The sequence below is a fragment of the Canis lupus genome, chromosome 6, assembly GCF_003254725.2.
Source record: "Canis lupus dingo isolate Sandy chromosome 6, ASM325472v2, whole genome shotgun sequence".
In the NCBI taxonomy this organism is placed as follows: Eukaryota; Metazoa; Chordata; class Mammalia; order Carnivora; family Canidae; genus Canis; species Canis lupus.
The window spans coordinates 49,016,745-49,041,933 of NC_064248.1; the positions used below are offsets into that span (position 1 = coordinate 49,016,745).

Consider the following 25,189-nt stretch of genomic DNA (forward strand, 5'->3'; position numbering starts at 1 on the left):
CTGGGACGCGGAGGGGGGCGGGGCCGGGGGCGGGGCCTGCGCGGCGGGGGCGGGGGGGCGGGGGGGGGCGGCGCGGGAGCCCCGAGCCCCCGGGGGGCTGTCGGGGGCAGAAAAAAGGTGGCAACTACTAGCTGGTTGGTGCGCAGGCCTGGGATGCAGTCACCAGGCGGTGGCGGCCCGCGGCCCGGGGTGGCTGGGGGCTGGAGGGCCCGCTGTCGCCCGCCTCGCCCGCCTCCCACTGATGTGCCCGGATGCGCTGGCGTCCAGCGCCTGCCCTCTCGCCATTTCCCCCTCGTAGCATGAATCCCGGCGCTTCGATGGCCCTGCTTTAGGATCCAGGCGGCAGCGCGCTCTGCAGCCGCCCAGCCCGTAGGACGGCAAGTGATGGTGCCGCGGGGCGAGCTCAGTGGGCTCCCAAATCCTAGTACGCCCAGTCCCAGCGCCCGGCCTTCCGTAGTGCCAGGTAAGGGGGCAAATCAGTACACGTCTTTCGAAAGAAGGTTAAGTGAATCCAGGAGAAGCCCTTGAAAGGAGCCCCCTGCGGGATCGTGTTGGAATTGAGGTTTGCTTCCCGGACAGTCTCGACCCGCGAACCCCCCCGCGCCCCAAAACTCTCGAGTTCGTGCAGGGCGCCTTCACTTCCAGGTCATCTCGGGGCGCTGGGATCTCTGTGGAAGCTCGGACCGGTCTGGGGGGGCGCGGAGGACGCTCCCGGCCCGGGCCCCGCCCCCGCCCCCGCCACGCCCCCGCACTGGCCACGCCCCCGCACCGGCCCCGCCCCGTGGTCGGGACGCCCGCGGCGCCCTTCCGGAAAATTGTTGGGGCCAGGTCAGGTGGTCCGTCACGTGAAGGATTAAAAGTTGTTACCTTGGGGAAGAAGGCCGGGGGGGGGGGAGCAGGGCTGGCTTTTGGACGTGGGCTGGAAACTACAAAACCGAGCTTCTCGGGAGCTGCCTCTCGGCCTAACAGGAAGTGGAGCGTCACCGGGAGGGCGGGGCGGCCGCCGGGGACCGTCCGCTGCTCCAGGCGCTCGCGGTGCGGGCGGTGTTTTTCCCGGGTTATCACTCCGCGAATGAGGCAGGATGGGTGCACGCTTCTGGGATTAGGGGAAGAAAAAAAAAAACACGCAAAACCAAAAAAAAACCCCACACACCATAAACACAAAAAATGAGCAAGCGAGACGCCCCTTCCGTTTTGTGAGATCCAAGCTGCAAGAATAAGCCGGCGGGCCCCGCTGCAATCTTCTGCACTCGAGGTAAGGAGGGAGCAAACGCTCTCGTGTTAAAAAATGTTTTTTTTTGCATGGGGATGTATGCATGCTTTGCTCTCGTTCCTGGAACTTTGTGCGTGACTGGCGTAGTGATTCGTTGGCTTTATTTTTGAAAATGTGATTTTTTTCCCGATGCTCGTGTCAATTAAAACTGCTGTGCAAAACAGCTAGATCCCAGAAATTAAGTTCTCTAAAGAATATTTTCTCTTTGCCTTTCTTGTCCTGTGTTTCATTATTTTAATTTAAAACAGAAATATTTTAAATGAGTAGAATTTACTTACATTTTTTTAGGAAGCCTGTATCTTAGCCACAGACTTTGATTTTTACTTTACTGCACTGCTGGGGAAATATTAAGCGGGTGCCAACTAGATTAAAGGTAAATACTGCCACGGTGATTGGGTTTTTCTCCAAAACGGCTTTATTTCAACATGATGTAACTGGGGAGGGCGGTAGAGGTATAACCAAATTTCAGTAACTGATTTCTAGCATTCTCTTTTAATTCATCAAGGTCAGCTGCAATTTGAGCCTGTATTTTTGCATTCCGCCTTTGAAAATGAATTCTGCATTTTATCCTATATTGCTACGAACCAGAAATTGCCTCAGCTGGTTTGTGGTTTGTGGAGCCGCATTACCCCTTTCAAATACTTTTGACATACGTCGGAGAAATTGAAGTTTAATTTCAGTTATATTGGTTTCCTGGGACTCCCTAATTGCCTCACTCCTTACCTCAGAGATAAAGATATTCCCGTGAGGGCTTTCTCCTTTCAAAAAGTGGCAATGCCACTTCACATCTTTCACTCTTAGACGGCATAATTACTAACTTCAATACTAAAGGCATTTTATTGGAAATACAAATTGGACACTAGTTAAAGCAGGAAAAGTTCTAGGAGTTGAAAATGTTTGCATCTCACTTCTTTTGTCATTCTGAAATAATATTTCTTCCATACATATTGACCAACATATATTGTCATATCAAAGTTAAAGTTCGTTTCTTTCATTCAGCAGTCATTCAGTGAGTGTCTACTATCTGCTAGGCTCTGTGCTGGGTACAGGGTGGGAGGAGGAAAAATAATTATAAAGCCAATTAAGTCAAAGTTCTTTGCCTGGAAGAATTTTATGGGCAGAACAAGCTGATGTGAGGAGAGAGGGTAACAGGCAAATCAGTCTAGGATTTTAGAATCGTGATGTTTTATATGTGCACAAGGTAAGCCCTTAGTGTATCAAAGGGAGACAACTGTCACTCGGTGAGTCTTTTGATATATATGAAGTCTTTTGTCCCAGGCATCTGGTTGCCCCTTCAGTAACTTGTTTCATGAAAGAACATTATTTTGGAAAATCAAAAATGATTCTTCAGCTCAGTTCAGGATTTTAAAAGATTCCAATCAAAATTTGAAAGATTCCAATCATAATTCTTAATTCCTTCGTGTCTTAAAAAACTAAATGGGGGTTTCATGGTTATAAGATAGATGTAGTCATGAACATTTTTAAATTAATAAATGGATTTCCATCCTCAACTTGTAAGTATTTATTTAGATCATCTTCTACTAATTAATTGTATTAGATTAATTAGGCAAACTGTACGATGGGAAAAAAAAACCAGCTTCCCAGACATGTGATTGAGGACCATGAGAAATGAACTCAGGGAGAATGAAGAGGCAGACGCTTATCTCCAGTCGGAGTTCCAGCTCCTTTGAGGCAGTAGTTAGTAAGGAATAGGAAGGATGCCATCTGTCATTCCTCAGTAATCAACCCTGGCATTTAGCTGCAGCCCTATTTTAAACCCTACGCTTTTTTAGATACTCAAATCGAATGCCCCGTGAACCTCGACTGAATTAAGAAGCTGTGATGGTGGATAAAACCACAGATTCTTAAAAATCTAGAAATCGAATATAAGTGTAAATTGCTAGGACATTCCAAGGTTTTGCTCCATGGCACATATATATGGCATAGAGATTTCAGATGTGTAAACACATTGATAGGCGGGATGATAGGTTTTTTTTTCCTGCTTCTGCATACTTCCCAAAAGTGAAAACAAAAATGTAGCAGGGTTAGCTCCAACCTCACAGGAAGATGTTCCCTATCTCACTGCCTAAATGTAATTTTTAGAACACAGAACAGCTCATTTTAATTTCTAAAAATAATTTGAAGCCTATAGGCAATGGCAATAAAAGCATTTTTAAAAATTTCCCATTGACTGACAAAAGCATCACAGAAAAATCTTTGATTTCCCCTAATAGCACCAAGAGATCCTGTTCCTATCAATTACAGAAGCCATAAAGAAAATTTTTAAAAAGTTAAAACTTTACCATAATGAGGTAAGTACCAGTATGGTTTTTTATTTGTTTGTTTTTTAAAAAATTGTAGTAAAATACACATAATATTTGCTATCTAAACCACTTTTAAATGTATAGTAGTATTAAGAATATTTACATTGTTGAGCAACCATTCTCCAGAACTTTTTCATTTTACAGAACTGAAATGCTATACTTATTCACCAACTCCCCATTTCCCCTTTCTCCCAGCCCCTGGCAACCACCATTCTACTTTTTATCTCTATGAATTTGACTAATCTCGATACCTTATTTTTTTTTATCTCGATACCTTATTAAGTATTTGTCTTTTTATGAGTGGTTTATTTCACTTATCATGATATCCTCAAGGTTCATCCATGATGCAGCATGTGATAGAATTTCCTTCCTTTTGAAGGCTAAATAATATTTCATTGTTTTGCTTAAAGGCTAAATAATTATCTCATATTTTGTTTACCCATTCCTCTGTTAATGGATTTTGGGTTGCTTCTACTCTTTTTTTTTTTTTTTTTTTAAGATTTTATTTATTTATTTGAGAGAGCGAGAGAGTGCGTGTGCACAAGCAGGTGGAAGGGCCAGAGGGAGAAGCAGACTCCTCGCTGAGCAGGGAGCCTGAGGGGGCTCAATCCCAGGACCCGGGGATCATGACCTGAGCTGAAGGCAGATGCTTAACTGACTGAGCTCTCCAGGTGCCCCCCACCTTTTGACTCTTGTGAACAATGCTGCTGTGAACATGAATGTAGTATCAATATTTTTATCTGAGAAGAGTTATTTCCTCTAGAGGTACTTATGTCCTTGGAAATAAAAATTCCTACTTGAGCCAAGGGCCTGTTAGAAAACACTGTAAGGCCAACACCTTTAGTTTTACTCATGAAAATAGCTCAGCTTATGGAATAAAGCCAATACCCCTAAAATTGAAATATTCCTATAGATTAGAACAAAGCTGAGGATAAGAAATGTGAGAGTCAGGAGTTTGGTGTCACCTACCACTCTTTCTGTGGCTCAGGGAAAATGATTTCATATTCTCAATCTCAGCTATTCCATCCATAAAATGGGATGGATAGATTTTAGTTTCCTTGTCTCAGAAGATTTGAAACATTACTGTTTTGAGAAATTATATATCATACAAGTGGCTGAGGTCTGACAGTTTTCATTACTAGTGCTGAGCTCCGAGGGACAGGGGGTGGCAGGAGCTGGGCGCTCTTTGCATTAGCATCCCTAGTGCCTGACAGAGCTGGGCACAGGATAAGTACCTGTAAATGTTTGTTGCCTGATGGATATTCACCATGGGTATTTTGACCTGCCTCAAAAAAAGTTAGAAAGCTTGTATGAATCAGGATTGCTTTGATGTTAGGTCTGATATTTGAGACTATTCATAAATTATAATTCATATGTATGAAGAAGTCTGTTTCTCTTAGCAATTTTGGAATATGAGTTTATTGCTGAAAACCACTATTTTGTAAAAGAAGGTTACATAGAATATTCCAGAGATCTGTTGCCTAACAATCTTACCTTCTCTCCATTTTCCTATGACTGAAACAGAAGTCCAAATGAAAAGCTCTATCATGCTAGAATGGTAAAAGTAATATATTTGCAGATGTACTTGGTTTCTTTTTGACCCATTTCTGGAACTAATTTTGCATGGCACTGTACTGAGCTAAAAATGCTTTTCTATTTCTAGGCTTTCTTGGGATGCTTTGACTCCTTGGAGCCTTACAAGTCATGGATGTTACTCTTAGAAATAAGACCATTCTTACTCCTGCTCTAATACATGTCCAAGGAATTGGTCATCTCCAGACATCATTATCATCATTATCTTCATCATAGCTACAATTAATTGGCATTTCCGGGAGAAAGATGCAAAGCTAAAGTGAACTTTTATCTAGGATAGTTTTATCTAGCATAACCCATGCCCTTTGAGGGTAGACAGGACCTCGCTGTCTTGCTGTCTGCTTCAGTAGCAAATGGCTGGATTAAAAAAGGCAGTACTTAAAAAAAAAACTTTCCATATGATATTTATACATTATTTCCTCTTAAATTTGTGATAATGAAGCAAATCTAGTTAATTGATAATAGCTGTCTGAGGAAATATAGAAAAGGATCTGATGCTTTGTATAGACTTAGGAAGAAAAAAAATGCCAGGACTATTGGGCAGCTTTTGCTATAAATAAAGGGGTGGGATTGGGGAGGGAATTGGAAATGTGGGTACTTACAGTCTGTTATCCTTGCTTTAAAATGCTGCCCTTGGTGTTCATCAAACCTGATTTCCCTACAAAGGAAAGGCTCGCTCTGCCTGGCTGCCATCAGGAAGACTTGATCTTTAATGTGCCCAGTACAGAAATTCTTTCCTTACAGTCTATAGTGAGAAATGAACTGTCACAGTATCTATCTATTCAAATGGGATATTGCATAAATGTAGCTATTAATCAGTCTGCTTTAGCAGTACTGTTTCAGAACTACAGTTTCAAAGTGCAATGAGGGCCAAAACCAAACCTTCTGAACGAAAGACTTTAAATTGGCTATCAGTGATCTTATATATGTAGTCAGGTATAGTTGACTAGAAAAGACTAATGGTATTCATCCTAATGTGATCCAGATTGTGGTCATCGAAATGACCCATTCAGAACACTACAATTGATCGTAAGTACAGGAGGATCACAAGAGGAGTCCCAACAGCATGGACACTTTTATTATTTATTATTACTATTAAGTCTGTTCTCCTGTTCTTCCTAGTCCTAAATAATTTCCTATTATTAATACGAATAATAAAGAATATTTTTTGGTAACAAAATGATTTAACTTATTTTGATGTATTTAGACCTGTGAAGAAAGTAATGGGAGTTAGGAAGAGCCTTATAAGAACAGATGGGTTCTTCAGGAGGAAAGATGAGGGAAAATCATTTAGGAAGCAGAAGATAGCAGTTGGTAAAGGATGAGAAAAGTGGTATGGCACTTCTAAAATAACAGTGAAAAGAATGAATTTCTTGAATATGTGGAAAATACTAAAGGGAGAACTCTTCCCAGAATACTGTGTAGCACCTAGAAAAGACTTGTAAAGAAAAATGACCTTTCATGTGCTATTTCTGGCATTCTGTGTTTTGCTGTGAAGTAAATTCTAGTGTATGCGGCTTCAAATTTTAATGGAAGAGGCTTACTATGGGCAATAGTGAATGACACTTGGTGGCAGTGTTCTCACTTCATTTTCTTTTTCTGCCAATCATCCTCAAGTCTAAGGGGTTTTTTGGGTCAGTTTCTGGACCCATTTCTCAACTAGATTTTATTTTCTGTTGGTTTAAAATCATGTATGCTGCCTGCCAGATGAAGTCATCTAGCTTCTAATTTTTGTTAGCTTCTAAAAGTTTGGGGAAATTCACAAGGGCGATATTATCTAAGTGATGATTTCCCCCTCAAGGCAAATCAGCTCATTCTCTAAGAGCTTCCATAGAAACAAGGATGTGCAAAGGTATTTTAATGCAGAATATCTCTGAAAAGATTAAAAAAAGAAAAGAAAAAAGGAGAGAGTCTTGGGATCTCTTTTATTTATCAAAGTAGCTTGGCCACAGAACTGAAGGTGGAGAAGTGGCTTGTGCCTGAGATCACATTTCATGACTGGTTGTGCTGGTCACCAGATGGGGGATACTATCCTCAGGTCTTTTACATAGGGACTGGCTTCTTGGGGCTAGTCTTAACTGGGCCTTCATTCACATTTAATTTAAGTTTGTTCTGTTAGTTTCAAACATTTCTTATCCATTGTAGAGTTGAAGACTATTTGAACAGGGATGCCCTTACCCCATTTAACCACAAAGAGTTGGGAGCAGTTGCTCAGAAAATGGGCCTGGGACTGTTCTGGGTTACAAAGACTGATGGGAACTGCCTTCCAGATGCAATCAGACTCAAAAAGGAGCATAGTCAATGGTTGTAATACCTGGAAACAAAGCCTAGTAGCCCTATGTTCTAGTTCTCAGGCATACTGAGGATGGAGAGTGCGAGGAGTGTTTGCAGGGGAGGGGATGTTTGAGAGAGACTTGGGAGTCACCCTGGGGATAGGAATTTGTCAGCTGGTGACAGGAATGGGCCTTGTAGGTGGGGCAAATAGCGTGTACTAACACTTGGAGTCCTAGGCCAGCACCCTGGCTGTTGGTACCATGAGAGGAAAGTCCTTCTGGAATTTGGCACCACGTGTCACTTTGCCTGGGATTGAGCAGTGAGTGTGTCATCTGCATGCCATGAACCTGGTCAGAAACTACTCACCAGTTGCATAGCTGTCTCTTCCAGGTCTTACATGTTCACGGAAGGAAAGCCCAGGTTCTGAATTGGCCTCTGCGTTCCACTTTGAAGATGAGTTTATGTCTTGGCAGCTGAGGGCCCTTTTCTGAGCATCTATATTCTATGATCATCAGTTTTTAGGCAAGTACATATTTTGCAGGATGAACCAGAGGAGAAAACAATCTGTATGATATGAGACAAATCTAGTAGTGAAATGGCAGGAGAGTTATCATTCCTCCGCCATCTGTGGCATCAAAATGAAAATGACAGCTTCTCAATGCACGACGTCAGGCTGCTCCCTACTTCCCTACTTTATGAGTCAGAGGACATAACTAATCTTTGTTCATACTATGGCATATTTGTTTTCAGCTTCAGTCTGGATAATTGTTGCTTTTTCAGTCTGAAGGAACTAGCCGTGAAAAAAGGATTTTTCATTCAACAGCATTCCTTCCAGGGAATGTTGATAGATGATATAAGTAAATAACTGCATAGTGGGTCTTTGAAAATTCAAATTGCCTGGTCTATTTAGAGACACCCATTAGAGAATTTGCAACTGTTGCTTTATAGACTATGTGTGCATTGTTTACTTTCTTACTCTTATACCCACATTTAAGAAAAATTTTTTCACATTTCAAATAATGCTCTTCCAAAAGCTCTTCAATTCTCAGATGTTAAAAGATTTCTGACATAGTGACCCTACAGTTCTGCTCCTAAGTATATGCCCAGGAGAAATGAGTACATATGTCATATAAAAACTTGTCCATGAATGTTCATAGCAGCAATATTCATAATAGCAAAATGTGGAAACACCCCAAATGTCCAGCAACTGATAAACAAAATGTGTTATATCTATGTGGGAATGGAATATTATCTGGCAATAAAAAAATGAGTGAGGTACTGATGTATGTTTTGTGACATGGATGAACCTTGAAGATATTCTGCTAAGGGAAAAAAGCCTTACACAAAGGACACAAATTGTTTGATTCCATTTATATGCAATGTCCAGAACAGACAAATCTGTGGAGACAGAAAGTAGATTAGTGATTTCCTGGTCAGGGAGGGAGGCTGGAGGAGATGAAAATGGGGAGTATCTGCTAATGAATGGGTCTGGGGGTTTCTTTTTGGTGTGTTGAAAATGTTATAAAATTCATTTGTGGTGCTGGTTGCACAATTCTGTGAATATACTGAAAGCCACTAAAGTGTTTAGTTGACCCTTAAACAACATGGGTTTGAACTGCACAGATCCCATTACATGCAGATATTTTTCAATAAATACAGTACAGTGCTATAGATGGATTTTTAAAATAACATTTCCTTTTCTCTGGCTTACTTTGCTGTAAGAATGCAGTATATAATATGTATAGCATATTAAATATGCGTTAATCCACTGTTTATGTTACGCTAAGGCTTCTGGTCAATAGTGGCTACTAGAATTTAAGTCTTGGGGGAGTTAAAAATTATACATGGGGTTTTGACTATGTGGGGTGGAGTGGTTGGTACCCCTACTACCTATATTGTTCAAGAGTCCATTGTGTTTTAAATGGGTGAAATTTAAGGTATAGGAAACAAATCTTGATGAAGTTGTAAAAAATACCCCAGCATACCAAGTATGAATATTATCTTACAGATAGTGACAGTCTTATGTACTGATTTTTTTATACATCCTTGCAGAATTGACTATAGTACAGTGGAAAGAGTCATGGGCTCTTTCGTGCCATCAGGAGATCTCGATTCTTGTCCTGGCTCTGCTGCTGGTGTGCTATATGCAGCTACATGAGCCTAGGCAAGTTCCTTATGCCTGGACCTTCTGTTCTTTATGAAATAAGGAAGTTGACTTAGAGCTCTCTTTCATTTTATGTGTTTGTACAGCAAAGCATATAAATATTGGGGCAGTTTGGATCCATAGCTTTATCCCTTATTTGAGTAGAACCAAAGCAGTGGAGTTTTCAGAGGCCATCTGGCTAGCAGTCCTTCCCCCAATCATGTCCAGGTATGTCTTGTTAGGTAAAGTATATGTGAAGCAGGGTCTCTCAACCTCAGCATTATTGGCATGTTAAGCCGGATAATGCTTCCCTGTGGAGGGATGTCCTGTCCATTGCAGGATTTTAGCAGCAACTCTGACGTCTGCCCACTCGAGAGCATCTCTTTCCCAGTTCTGACAATCAAAAATGTCTCCAGTTTTTGCCACATATCACCCGGAGAACAAAGTCATCCCCGTTGAAAACCCCTGGTTTAGAAGATGCTAGAAGAACAATATGAAAATAATTACAAGGATGTGCTCTCTCTATGAAGAACTAATACGTTAACATATGTGCATAAAATGTCATTTGGGAGTCTTTGTTTTTTCAGATGATCAGAAGAGGGAGACGTTTTGTTTTGGTGACATTTACCATATTTATTAAAGTTACATTTAATCTATGGTGAGTCATGGACTGGAGAAAGGCAGAGAAGCAATAGTCTAAGAGCTAACAGATCCTTTTTAGAATGAGACAAGGTGTCAGTAAATAGATAGACATTAAAAAGAAATAAGAAAATCAAATCTAAGAAGAAGGTGCAGGAATTGAGAGCAAGAGAACTGAGAGGTGCCTGCATTTACTTCTTTGTTCTTTCTACGTATTATGTAGACTGCCCCAGGTATGTACTTACTCATATCTCGTGTTCAAAGCTCAAAACTATGAATTAGGTAAGTTCTTTCTCTAGAGAAAGAACAGAAGAAAACTATAAAATGAAATCCAGATGGCCAGTGAAGTCATTGTTCTTCTCCAAACTGATCTGAAACTGTTTTTAGTGGGCCTACAGTGGAGTTCCAGACTTACCTGTTCTCAAAGTACTGATGTGCCACTTGTACCACAATCTCTGTTCTTGCTCTTCTTGCCTTTCTATACAGATTAAAAATTGTACATAATTTTATTGGGTTGCATTATTTAATAAATATCACATGAAATATTTACACTGTGTTTCTAAAGATAAATTATTCATATCTCCCAACACATTTTTGATACAGGTAAAATAGAGGATTAGAAGTTACCTGAAAGAGGAAATTTCTCTGAAGAGCATGGGGATAAATCCTACTTAAAAGTATAGGTAAAAGTGAAATACTCATGAGTTTCTTTGACAATGTATGTTTATAATAGGCCATATAATTATTATATATTGTATACATAAATATATAATTATTATATAATTGTATTTACAGTAGGCCATAGTAATTAATCTTCATTACTTTTTCTACACTAAAATTGCCAGGTAGTTACCTGTATCTGCTTTAGAAACTAGAAGTACTTCTGTGTAAGTTTTACAATTTGGTATTCCTACTCAGCTGTGGAAAATGAACACATAGATTTTAATCAGGGTGTATTTTAATGCAATTGTCAGATGATTCTTCGCTCTTAAGTGCTTATAGCTACCCATTTTTATGCTTTTATGCAGAACTGAAATATGTTTTATGAGACCTGATTTTGATTCAGTAGATTAGAAGGATTTTCAAGGCCTTTGAACCAAGATTATTAATTCATAGTGGTTTGTCTTTGGTTGCCTATATTAACAGTATGTGTTTAGTAAGGGGGTGCGTGCAATGAAAACATTGTATTCTAGAGTCTTAAATTACTGTCCTTGAAAAATAATCACAGTAAGCTGAGGTTACTTCAAAAATAATTCATTTTATTCATATCTAACGTGAGGCCATGATAAAAGGAGAAACACAAAATTGCTTTTCTCAACAGAACAGGCTACAGAGAAAGTCCAGGAGGGAATATCTTTGAAAACTCTCTAAAAAAAAGTTACTGCAAGGTAACATTGCTTTCCAAATCTGGACTATTGAAAAGTGTGAGTTGTTGAATGACAATGACCATCCCCTTGATCTTATGAATAAGCTCTTCTTTGCTTGCACATGCCTCCGCACACTATCCAATCATAGAGTATATGCCCCTAGCCCTGTTAGAATTCCATTCCCCATTCTCATAAGCTTCAAAGGGAGATGTTAAAGGCATGGTCTAGATGGTCTATGTCCTTGCTGAACTATGTATAGAGAAACTGTTTCTACAGTAACAAAACATGCCTTACCGCATGAAATAAGATCACAGGCATGGGATTGTCACTTGAATTCCACCACTGCTAAATCTCTTCAGTGAAAAACAAAAGGTTGACTGCACATCATTTGGAAATTGAAGTGTGACTTCATTGAGAATCTAATCTGTGAGATGGGAAGATTTAGACTACAGTCTTAGGATTGCCCATGGAATGGCAGTCTGGCTGCACATGCCCAGTTAGCCACAGGGTGTGAACTCAAGAGCTTAGGTATCCATACACAGCACATTTTTCTAAGGAGATGAAGACAACCAAAAATAAACTATACAGAGGCAATGATACACAGAGAAGAACAGCGACAGTGGCTCAGTGTGATTAGCATACTGCAGCTGTGAGGGAGCAGTCTCCTCTAGCTTTATCATGTTTGTCTTATTGTGGAATAGATGAGAGTATTTTTCTCATGAGATGAGAGTATAGCCTGAGAAGAGAAATTGTATGAAAAATAATGAGAGGGTAGATGATAGATCCATTAAAGGCATAAAGAATAAGATCTCAAAAAAGAAAAGAAATAATATCTCATTCTTTCTGGTTTTAAGATCTATTTTTTCCTTAAAGGTATTTTCTAAATGTTTAGAAACTTCTGGTTGATTTTTGTTTTCAGTCTTTTCTAGGTAGGGATCTTTGAATATTTTTTCCTCATTTCTTGCTTTCATACTTGAACAGAACAGTTGAATAGTTCTAGGGTATACATGGTAAGATGTATATGAAGGCTCAGCTGCCAAAATATAAAATAAGGACTTACCTAAAAAAGCTTATGGGAGCTTGTGGCAGAGTAAATAAAGTCTGGAATCAGAAGCAGAACTAGAAGAATGGAAAAAAATGGCAGCAATTGAAAGTCAACAGTGCTCCAGGAGGAAGCAGCAGGGGTGATGGTGAACTGTATGAGAGGGTAGGAAATCAGAGCTCTGGGTCTCTACAATACTGCCTGTGAGATTCAGTCTTTCTTACATATATGACTGAGAGGTCTGATCAGCCAGTAATGTTTGACCAATGAATGTCCAGGCCACATTCATGAGATGTGTGTTCACCTAGTAGTCATCTTAGGCAGATCCTTTAGGTATAGTGAGGGGTAAGAGAGTATAGAGCTGATTACAGTACCTTCTGATACTCTTGTGCTGTGAGAGAGGGTGATCTAGAAGCTCCAGAGCCCTACCTCAATTCAACCAGAATTTAAATCTAGCAGTACATACCTCCCTTAGCCCATAATGATGAACAACCTGGCTCTGGCATCGGATTTTCTTGGGTGTAGATTCCAGGTCCAATCTTGAGAAAGATATTTAACTTCTGTAAGTTTCCAGACTATAGTAGAAGAAACTAGATCCTGTCACTGTCCTGATCAAACCTTTCTAATGGCTTCCCATCTCAACTAGAATAAAATCCATACTCCTTACTCAGCTGACAAAATCCCTGGTAATCTGGCCCTTGCTTATGTCACTCTGATGTATTCTCTTCATTAGCATTATCCTAAATTATCTTTGGGGGATCCCTGGGTGGCGCAGCGGTTTGGCGCCTGCCTTTGGCCCAGGGCGCGATCCTGGAGACCCGGGATCGAATCCCGCGTCGGGCTCCCGGTGCATGGAGCCTGCTTCTCCCTCTGCCTGTGTCTCTGCCTCTCTCTCTCTCTCTCTCTCTCTCTGTGACTATCATAAATAAATAAAAATTAAAAAAAAAAAAGATTTTCTAAATTATCTTTGGCTTTACTTTTTGTCTGCCTCTGTCTACTATTTTCTCTGTGTCTAACAGGAGAGACTTTGTCTATCTTATTCTTTGCTGTATCTACAGATCCTAGAACAGTGCCTGGTACGATGAGCGCTCGTAGCTATTTGTTTTATTGAGTGAATAAGTACATACTATGACATGCAAAGCACTTAGTACAGGGCCTGATAAGTTGTAAACTCAGCATAATTGTTTGTTGCTGCTGTTGCTACCATTATTATGTTTCTTGTATTAGGGTTATCTGCATATGGTTTTTTTTGGGACAAAAGTTTGCTACCAAGAAGTATGTTTTAATTTAGTACTCTGGAATATAAATGACCCTTGAACAATGCGAGGGTTAGGAGCGCCAACACACCACACAGTCAAAAATCCACATATAACTTTTGACTCGCCCAAAACTTAACTAATAGCCTACTGTTGACCAGAAGCCTTCCTATAACATACATGTTTCAATGAACACATATTTTGTATATGTATTATATACTGTATTCTTACAATAAACTAAGCCAGAAAAGTGGAAATGTTGTTAAGAAAATCCTAAGGAAGAAAAAAGCCATGGACAGTCCTAGGCTGTATTTATTGAAAAAAATCCACATATTAAGTGGGCTCATGCAGTTCAGCCCTGTGCTGTACAAAGGTCAGCTGTCTACATGTATAGGAACATCAAGTTGTACACTTTAAAGATATACAATTTTTATGTCGATAATATCTCAGTAAAGCTGTTTAAAGAATGAGTACACTCCTAAGAGAAATGTAATATCATTTGAAAAAATAGCTCCAGTTCCAAATTCTTCATATTAAAATGAGGGCAGATTTTTAAAATACACTCCTTAACTCTTCTGGCTTGTGTGTAAGTGAGCTTCTGTCCACAACTGTGAAGCAAGCAGGCCCAAGGGGAGGTTGATTCACTGCACTTTCCACTTTTCCCTGAGGCCAAATTGCCTTATCAAAGAGGCAGGGAGAACTGAATTTAAATCAACTAAACTAAGATTTACCTCCATCCTCCTTAAAAAAGCAAAACCAAAAGCACAGTAACTAGTAAGAATGCTAACACTCTGTATTTTATTTCCATTTCTATTCCAGGTATTGCCACATCTGCAAACTTCCCGGACGAGTGATGGGCATTCGAGTCCTTCGTTTCTCTCTGGTGGTCATCCTCGTGCTGCTGCTCGTAGCCGGGGCTTTGACCACTTTACTTCCAAATATCAAGGAAGACAAGATGCTCACTTTGCGTAGGGAAATAAAATCCCAGGGCAAGTCCACCCTGGATTCCTTTACTCTAATAATGCAGACATACAACAGAACAGATCTCTTACTGAGACTCTTAAATCATTATCAGGCTGTGCCATATCTGCATAAAGTGATTGTAGTGTGGAACAATGTTGGGGAGAAGGGACCAGACGAGTTATGGAATTCTCTAGGGCCGCATCCCGTCCCTGTGATCTTCAAACTACAGACGACAAACAGGATGAGAAATCGACTCCAGGTCTTTCCTGAACTAGAAACCAATGGTGAGTTGCTGCTGGGCTCCTAGCTGGCTAGGGCTGCAGCTAACCAGAGCCAGGGGCGGATGTGTAGTTTTCGGGCCTTCTACATGTCCTATTATGTGGAGAAAGCAGGGGGAGTGAATCAAAAGAAAGCACTTTGAAAAACATAAGGGGCAGTTTTCAAGCTGTCAAGAAGCAGTTTTGCGGGGAAGAAATCCCATAGGTCTTGCAACAGTGGCAAAGAAGTTAATGTGAAAGATCTGCTATAATTACATATTGTTGTATCACAGAAAGTAGTAAAATGCCATTCAGCTTATGCTTAATGTATTTTTTTGCCACCTTTTCCTCCCGGTCAGAGCAGTTTCATGAGTGTTGTAATTTGCTTGAAAGACCCTCAGTTTTATTTATAGATTCATTCGTTTCTAGGATAATGGATGAGAGCTGCATGATAATTTTCCCCTCAGGCAATTATAAATATCAATTACATTTCAAATAAGTACTTTTTCTAAGAATACATTTCTTATTTACTAATTTTGTTTAGAAAATTATTCATTAGAACGCTCTATCTAGACACCATTGTATATTACTAGCTTTGTTTTCATTTCCAACTGTTGGGTATAATTATTTTTTTCCTTTTTTGTTGCAGCAGTGTTAATGGTAGATGATGACACGCTAATTAGTGCCCAAGACCTTGTCTTTGCTTTCTCAGTTTGGCAGGTAATGTTGCTTTTCCTCTATGAATTCATCAGTATAAAGTTTTACCTAGGGTTTAGTTGGCCAGTGTGGTTTAACGTGAGTCATCTTAAACAGCATAGACACTATTTATCTAAGAGGCAGATACAGTTGTTGCATGGCAGTCAACGTGGCTCGTGTTCAGTTAAGCCAACCTGCAAAATCTGGTATCTTTTATCTGTATTTGATTTATATTTGATATACTGGAGAAAAGAGCTAGAACTACCTTCCAGAGAACAAGGAGGAAATGATCTGGTATAGCAAAGACTAGAATCTAGAGATAGTTTTCTACAAGGCCACAGATATGTGTCTCACATGAGACGTGTATTTCTATATTAATATTGTATATAAGTTTCTTTAGAAGAAAGTGTTTATTACTCCTGCAAAATTTAATCCTAATGCTGGGACCACTTTTTAGGAATTAGTAGCAGTACTAATTCCACTTGCATCTTTGTGGTGGCAGTTTTATTTATTTATGTATGCATTTTTAAAATTTATTTTGGGTTTTTTTTCCCCTAAATCCTAGTTGGAATAAACAGGCATAAATTGTTTGCTATTCTATAAAAACAATTCTTTGCTATTGAATCTGTTAATTAATAGTAACTGGCTTTTACAAGTGGCAGTACAATTACCTGAAACCAGGACTGCACACCAGTATTCTGAAGCTGTGTCAAATAATTAAACACTGTGCTACCGAATAAATGGTCTAATTTGCACTATAGTAACTCTCCTTAATTAGCTACATGGGATATGAGAACATTAGATATTAATGGTAAGTGGTTGCAGTACTCTGCAAGCTGTCAGTACTCTCAAAACGTAAGTTTCTAATTTTATGCCAAGTATACCGATCAACAAGTTTTTTCCCCTATAGCAGTTTTTCCAGCCCTGTAAATAAAAGCTTCTTAGGCAAAAAAAATCTAATGTAATACTCCAGCTGTGAAATTTCTCTTTCAGGTAAAAAATCAATTTCCCTAAACTGTCAGGGTAGGGGGAAAATAGAATCGTGGTTAATTAGAACAATCCAAGTAAACCATCATTAAAGATGGATAAATATGATTTTTAGGTTTTACTCATAGAAGAATAAACAAGAATAGTTTCAATCCATTGCCCAAGGTAACCTGACTCCTAAAGTTCAGCCCCATCAGTGCCTGGTGTAGTCTAACGATTTGGGGTACAGAGGCAGGCAAGGCTGGAGTGGGCATCTAGCGTGCCTTTGCACTCCCCCGTTACCGCTAATTAGGATGTGACTTTTCCTCCTCTAGCTATCTGTGGAACTTTATTCATTCTCCTAGATGATGTAAATGGCATATCCTTTCCAAAGCCTCCCAGGCTTTATCCTCCACCCACTGACTTTCCCCTTTGCCTCCCAGCAACACAGCTGTCATCCTGTCCTCGGTACTTCGGAACACTTACCCAACTGCTCATACAACCATCTCATAGCGTGGGAATTCCGTGTTCCCGTATCTGGATCCTACCCCTCCCAGATGATGAATTTTTTGAAATGGGGTTTAACCTAGCCTGATTTGTGTGTGTGTGTGTGTGTCCCTAGTTTAATGTCTTTTTAGTAAATGAGTAAAGCACGAATCACTTATGAGATTGAACTAAACCTTTTAACTATGTAAATTTTTACTTCTTTTCCATGCTTCACTGGTTTTCTTTTGTTGGCTGATTGTTTCATTTTTAGTTACTCTCATTTTAGTATTATGATTTTACTACTATCCTTTCTTCAAAGATCCTGACAATATCTCATTATATATTTTTTACTCATATTTTTAAAAAGGAAATGCCCAAGCTGAAAAGGGAGAGAAATATAGCATTGTTTAAATTCAACAGTGGCTTTCAAGAATATTGAAATCAACATGGGGAAACAGTAAAATCATACATGTAGATCCATAGTTTTATGTACTCTTAAGAGATTGAAACGTTTTCAAAATAATTATACTATATCTTCTTATTTCCCATAATAAATAGCATTCATACTATCAGCTTTGAAGAACCAGACTCTTTGGTGACTAGAATTTATTAATATCAGATAACATTTGAATTAAGATAGCATTTGTAAGGTTAGAAAATTTGTCAACAGTTTGGGTTGTGATGGAATTTTGACCTACAAATGTATCAGGACATAGATTTCTGAAGTTGCCTGGAATTAGATGAAATTGAGAGGTAGAAGCCAGGAATAAAAGAAAGTTGATAAATCAGTTTAGTTCTCTCTGTAATAAATCATTGCCTTTTTCACCATGTCTGCTCTAATGAAATGCCACCTTTAATTGTTCTTTTTCCATCTTTTCAGCAATTTCCTGATCAAATTGTAGGATTTGTTCCTAGAAAGCATGTCTCTACTTCATCAGGCATCTACAGTTATGGAGGTTTTGAACTGCAAACCCCAGGGTTTGGGAATGGTGACCAGTACTCTATGGTGCTGATTGGAGCCTCGTTCTTCAATAGCAAATACCTTGACCTGTTTCAGAGGCAGCCTGCCGCTGTCCATGCTTTGATAGATGAAATCCAAAACTGTGATGATATTGCCATGAATTTTATCATTGCCAAGCACACCGGGAAGACTTCAGGGGTATTTGTGAAACCTGTAAACATGGGGAATTTAGAAAAAGAATCCAATGGTGGCTATCCTGGAATGTGGCATCGAGCTGAGCACTTTTTGCAGAGGTCTTACTGTATAAATAAGCTTGTTAATATCTACAATAGCATGCCCTTAAAATACTCCAATATTATGATTTCTCAGTTTGGTTTTCCCTATGCCAACCACAAAAGCAAAATATGAAACAAAAACCAAAACAAACCTCAGAACTGCTTAGTATTTGAGTAGCTTCTCTTTGCTAGGGTTGGTGTTTTGTTTTGTTTTGTTTGGGTTTTTTTAAGCAACATCATGAACTTTTATCCACTACGGAAGTCTCTACAAAGGAAACAATGTACAGTGCTTCTAGGACATAAAATTCACACGAACTTCAAAAACCAAGAAGCTGGTACTCTCTAGATAGGTGTTTTTGGAGGAGTTTTCATCCATGGATAGAACTCCTTGGTCAGTGATTTTATTGTTTACATTCCGAGACTGTTCTACAATTTCTTTGACTCCTGGCATTTGCCTTAAGGACCTATATAGCAAGTTGTCTCCAGGATCAGAAACTCCAGAAAAGCATTTCTGAGATTTTCATTAAAGGATGATTGTTTTCATTTGAAGCCTGAAATGCCTCGTTTGCAAAAGCCTGTGGTGTAGAGAAAAGCCATGTGAAAGGAGAATAATCTTCAATCCCTTATAAAAACAAGTGGACAACTCATGACTCTCAGTGCTTTCATTGTGGTCTTTCCAGCCAGCCCTTTCCAGCACTAACTCAGCCCGGCATGGTTTTGACGCAGCCATCAGTGCTTTTATTTTCGTTGATGAGTCTGTTGTGACTGAGAGAGTTCATTTTAGTAGCTGAAGGATGTCTAGTTGTTTGCTTGATTTTTGTGAACATTTACTGCATGGATCACAAAAAAGTGCAGCCTGTGTTTCTTACGTGCAGCTTATATGCAGCAAGGAGCAAATGTGTTCCTAGATTCAGGCAATGCATTATGTCCCTGAATCTGACCTTGAGAGCTTATGTTAATTCTTATATTTTATATGAACTATGTGTTGTTTAAGAAACTTAAAAAATAATCTTCTGAAAGAATGATTCATTAGGAACTGATGGAAGTTAAAACCCTTGTATTGAAAAATTCTTATTGTTAGGGCATAGGTTATCTTGTGGATACTAAAGAGTTATACGTATTATATATACACAGAGTTGATCTCTTGTATTCAGAGCTGCTGCTGCTTTCTCTCTCTTTTTTTTTTTTTCAAAAAAGACTCAAGGCATTATTCATCATGATAATATTTTGATTACATAGAGGAAAAAAAATAAGAGAACTGAATCATAGCAGAGGAATTTTATAGGGAGTCTGCATCGATAAATTGTTAAATTGCTTACTCTGTTATGTGAATTAGTATCTGTGTTCCACACAGTGTCTGTTCCTTGTTCATACTAGCAGCAAGGAATACTTAATTAAGCCCGCGTCTGCCACCTTCCCCTTCCTTTTCCTCCTCCTCCTCCCATGATGTCATTATATCCGCACCTTTGCAGAGCTGCAAAAATACAATAATAGTCATGGTTAATGTTCCAACAATGAGGTCTCTGTGCAGTTAGTTCAGTAAATGTTCTTTCTTTACATTGGCATGTGTACGTGTCTTAATGCAGTCAGGTAAAACCATTAGAACCCAGAACCTCACTCAAAATCTATGATGTTCATTATCTGCTTTGGCCAACCTTGATAGTGATTTTTTTTGCCTCTTGGAATTCCACTGGCAGATAAATAAAATAAACTTCTACCTTGCAGATGTTTTGTTAATTAAACAGAATCAATGTTTTTGTGGTCTGTATTTTTATGAATTTCTAATTATTCTAATATATTGCTCAGGTAAAACAGAGGCATTAGCTGCATTCCCCAGGAGGAAATTCTCCAGTGGGAAAATACTCCCAGATTTTATTTCTCATTTTGTGTTCTCAAACTTGTCTTAAGCACTACATAAGTTAATCATATCATGGTTTTCAGACATTATAGAGCAAATAGGATCACAAAGTGAAGCTCAGTCTGTGATACAGAGACCTTTGCCTTGTGGCTGTGATTCTACTAAAACTGCTTTCCTCTGTACCCCTCTTGTTCTTGCTCCAAATGATCAGGAGAAGAGATGATGTTCAGCTTTAAAACTACATGAAGAAAGTAATGTAGCTTAGAGGCTAAATGTGCCAGGAGAATATTTGGACTGAAGTCCTTAGATCTCACATTTAACTTCCTGGAGCATCATCTTCCTCATCTGCAAAAATGAGAGTCCTATCTACCAAGGGGTTTGCTTTAAGAAATAAAACAGATAGCTTATATAAATATAGCACAATGCCTTGCCCATTTTCATGGCCAATAAATGAGAACTGTTGGGGTGTGTTATTGCTAATAAGTGCAGTTAATTCTGTAACTCGCCACCTAAGTATTAGAAAACCCCTGGGCCCACCATGTGGATATTCAATGAATTATTCCTATATAACAATGGACAGAGAACTATGGCAATTTTCTTTTTTTTTTTTTTTTTTTTTTAAATTTTTATTTATTTATGATAGTCACAGAGAGAGAGAGAGGCAGAGACACAGGCAGAGGGAGAAGCAGGCTCCATGCACCGGGAGCCCGACATGGGATTCGATCCCGGGTCTCCAGGATCGTGCCCCGGGCCAAAGGCAGGCGCCAAACCGCTGCGAACTATGGCAATTTTCATGTCATTTTTTAAAATTTCAAATGCCAGGGGATCCCTGGGTAGCTCAGTGGTTTAGCACCTGCCTTCAGCCCAGGGTGTGATCCTGGAGTCCTGGGATCGAGTTTCACGTCCGGCTCCCTGCATGGAGACTGCTTCTCCCTCTGCCTGTCCCTCTTCCCACCCCCCTCTGTCTCTCAATAAATAAATAAAATCTTAAAAAAAATAAAATTTCAAATGCCCTTTATTCTTAAAACCCTACATACTCATTCTAGCAATTTTGGATTATTCAGAATGGCATAAAGAAGAAATGAAAAGCACACCGCCACATTAACAATGGCTAAGCATATTTGTGTCTATTTCTTCTGACTTTCCTAGTCATATATTTTAATAGCACGATTAATTTGGTATTTCATTGGATAGATAAACTATATAATCAATCATATTACCATTTTGTTTGATTTCTTACTATTAGGACAACATTTGAGTAAGTGCCCTTGCCTTTGAGCACATCTATAATGATTCCTTTATAATAAGGCCAAGAATTTCAATACCTGGACCTATCTAGTAGTATGTGTGTTTTGGGGGTTTTTGATACATATTGCTATATGCGTCTAGAAACATTGCCATAGCTGCACTATTCATATCACATCTGAAGACACTTATTTTCCATCGGACTTCCCAACTTTGCATATTCTTTAAAGGTTTTCTTTCTTTTTTCCCTGTGCAAAATACTCGAAGGTCGCAGGATTTGGAAGGATTTGGTTATGTTAACTCTGTTAAGAAGGCTGAAAAACAGGCAGCCCAACTGTCAAAACATTCAAAGGCAGTGTAAGTTTTAGGAAGCTTCTGAAGTGCTTCTAGAAACTCTTTGTTCCCAGGCTTGAAGTGTAGGCAATGAGTTGCTGACCCTTTGCTTGATCCAGCAAAAAAAAAAAAAAAAAAAATGGGGGAGGCACTTGGGTGGCTGTCAGTTAAGCATCCAACTCTTGGTTTCTGCTCAGGTCATGATCTTATGGGTTATGGGATTGAGCCCCACGTGGGGCTCCATGCTCAGCACAGTATGCTTGGGATTCTCTCCCTCTGCCCCTCCTCCCCTCAAATAAATAAATCTTTAAAAAAAAAAAAAAAACCCTCATATTTGTTCCTCTTGGAAGGACCCAAGGCTTTGACCCAAAGGTGTGTATGCAAGCTGTGCTCTCAAATGCAGGGAAGGGCAGGACGTAGAGGGAATGGGCAGGGGAGGATGGAGTGGAGGATCATGATATGGAGGAGGGTTGGGGAGGTGCCAAATTTCACTGGCTGCTAGTGCTTCAATGGTGAGAAGTCATTCCTTACCCCACGGCTATTTCATAAACCAGTGATTGTTGCTCTGTTAGGGTTCTCCCAACTTCGCTCTCTCTACTCCTTTTCTCCTGACTTCCATCACTCCTTTTCTTCTTTCATGAAGGCTCTCTCAATACCTAAAAATATAAAAGAAATAAAAAAGAACATTTGATACATTGGAAACATGCACTGAGTCATGGCTCTACTTAATTTCCTTATCTGGAGAATGGGGATGAAAATACCTGCCCTAAAATTTCCCTGATTGCTTTTGGTTCAAAGGGCATAAAGTGTAGAGAAAACTTTGTAGCATTAGAAAAGCACACAAATTTTTCCAAAGCTGTTACAGATAAAGAAAGAGCAGCTTGGCCAAGAGTTAAAGAAACTTGGTCGTGAGTTAGTAGCTGTGTCAAAATTATACCTTGGAGCATAAAAAGAAGCAAGAATGAATATGCAAGTACTGAAAACAATTTAAGGAACTCACTTTATTAACTCTGGCTCAGAATGGAATATTCAAATGAAGTATTTATCTAAACTAGAAATGACTCGAGGCTTCTCTTTTTATATGACAATACTTTATTTTAAAAAAAGAATCTTGGGATGCCTGGGTGGCTCAGCGGTTGAGCATCTGCCTTTGGCCCAGGGCATGATCCTGGAGTCCCAGGATCGAGTCCCAAATCAGGCTTCCTGCTTGGAGCCTGCTTCTCCTATGTCTCTGCCTCTCTGTGTGTGTGTGTCTCATGAAGGAATAAATAAATAAATAAATAAATAAATAAATAAATCTTTAAAAAAATCAAATTCTTGATCAGAATATTTTACGTAGTTAAAAAACAAAATAAACCTGAGGGAAGGAGCTTTAATTTATAGCAGTGGTCCTTAAGTTGGGCTGATTTTTATCACCCTCCCCCCAGGGGTCACACAGCAATGTCTGGAGACATTTTGGCTGTTATAATTGGGGGTATGCGGGATACCTGGGTTGCTCAGTGGTTAAGTGCGTCTGCTTTTGGCTCAGGGCATGATCCTGGAGACCCGGGATCGAATCCCACATTGAGCTCCCTGCATGGAGCCTGCTTCTCCCTCTGCCTGTGTCTCTGCCTCTGACTTTCTGTGTCTCTCATAAATAAATAAAAATCTTTAAAAAAAAAAAAGGGGGGCATGCTACTGACTTGATGCAGCAGCCCCACAACACAAAGAATTAAGCATCTCAAAATGTCAGTAGTGCTGAAGTTGAGGAAAAATGTGCTTGACATTATATTATAGTTTATTTAATTGGTAATTTATCTATAGAGTGCATACTTTATCACAATGCAAGTTGCATTTTCAAGTTTTATCCCATATAACAGTGCCTATTGGGACAGAAAACTAGGGGGGCAGGAAATGTGCATATATTACTGATAAGACATCTGGTGCATAATTGTTACCCCAAATCTGATCAAAGAGCCAGAAATTTTTCTGGCCCTGATTAGGATTTATTCCTGCCTTCCCCCCAACCCACCCCGATCCGCATGTCTTTATTTTCACATCTGAAGAAATGGATCTTCAGGTTCTGGGGAGGACCTATGGATAGACACCTATTTCTGAATCATTACTGAGCAATATTACATAATACAGTGTATATTTTAATAACACATCTCTAGTTAGAGAAAGTCAGGATGATTGAGTTAATGTAAGCTAAATATAAATTCTCAAATGATCATATTTGAGTGTTCAAGTATTTTTGGTTTAAGTAATAAACAGCTAGTGAAGACAATTTATATAGGAAAGAATACTGCAGTGGGAGAATTAGGAAACATTTTTCTCATATAAGCTAAGTAATGATTTAGGTTATGTAAATTTATCTGGGTCTTAGTTTTCACATCTACAAAAGAGGAATGAACTAAATGATCCGTAAATTTCTCTCCTGCTGTAAAATTTGTTGATGCAACATCACTGTCGAATTGGTAGGTTTTAAAAGAACCAGGTTAGGAGCACCTGGGTGGCTCAGTCATTTGAGCATCTGACTCTTGGTTTCCACTCAGGTCATGGTCTCAGGGTTGTGCGATCAAGCCTCACATTGGACTCCATGCTAAGTGGGAAGTCTACTTAAGATCCCTCTGCTCCTGCCCAGTTTCACATGCTCTCTCTCTTTCTCTTTCTCTCTCTCTCTCTCAAATAAATCAATCTTAAATATAAATAAAGGAACCAGGTTATACTTCCTAACAAGAAAAAAATAATTCCTTAGAGTCTAGGTCTGTTGGACCTTACTATCTTCCCTACACCCTCAGCCTATCTCCCCAGAAGTCCTTTACTCAAAGTGCATATGAATTTAATATGAATTCAATTAATACACATCACTACTGTCATATTGTTTTTGAACCAGAAGACATAATGACTATGATGTGACAATGATGAAGACAAAGAAGACTATGCCATCAGTCAGTGGTAAACACTGACTGGAAGAGATTGCGATTTATTGAAAAGGTATGTTACTTCTCCACCAAGCTTCTTGTGCCCTGGCCTTTATGAAGATCCCAGAGTTATGCAACAGGGTAACAAGCCACTTGAATCAAATAGAACTCTGAATCAGATATGATCGGGTACAGGCCCCAATTTGATAAACCCAAATGCAGATACAAGTTTTGAAAACTCAACCTTTAAAAAAAAAAAAAAAGAAAAAGAAAAAAAAAAGAAAACTCAACCTTTAAAAAATCAAATAAGGGGCACCTGAGTGGCTCAGTGGTTG

General features: G+C 39.4%; 1 protein-coding gene across 7 annotated transcripts; it reads left to right on the forward strand.

Moving 5' to 3' along the window:
- The first annotated feature begins 85 nt into the window (after positions 1-85).
- On the forward strand, positions 86-20,262 carry EXTL2 (exostosin like glycosyltransferase 2). 7 transcript variants are annotated; one of them, XM_035717655.2, is made up of 6 exons: positions 87-463; positions 3,508-3,585; positions 10,850-10,929; positions 14,731-15,158; positions 15,781-15,851; positions 18,160-20,262. In XM_035717655.2, the coding sequence occupies exons 4-6, from the start codon at positions 14,765-14,767 to the stop codon at positions 18,646-18,648; spliced, it is 954 nt and encodes a 317-aa protein (XP_035573548.1). In that variant the 5' UTR covers positions 87-463; positions 3,508-3,585; positions 10,850-10,929; positions 14,731-14,764; the 3' UTR covers positions 18,649-20,262. The 7 variants fall into 7 exon arrangements, with proteins under 7 accessions (XP_048967578.1, XP_035573548.1, XP_025273264.1 ...); XM_025417479.3 differs by lacking the exons at positions 87-463; positions 10,850-10,929 and adding exons at positions 765-1,255; positions 7,842-7,986; XM_025417480.3 differs by lacking the exons at positions 87-463; positions 10,850-10,929 and adding exons at positions 765-1,255; positions 7,855-7,986.
- The last annotated feature ends 4,927 nt before the right edge of the window (positions 20,263-25,189 follow it).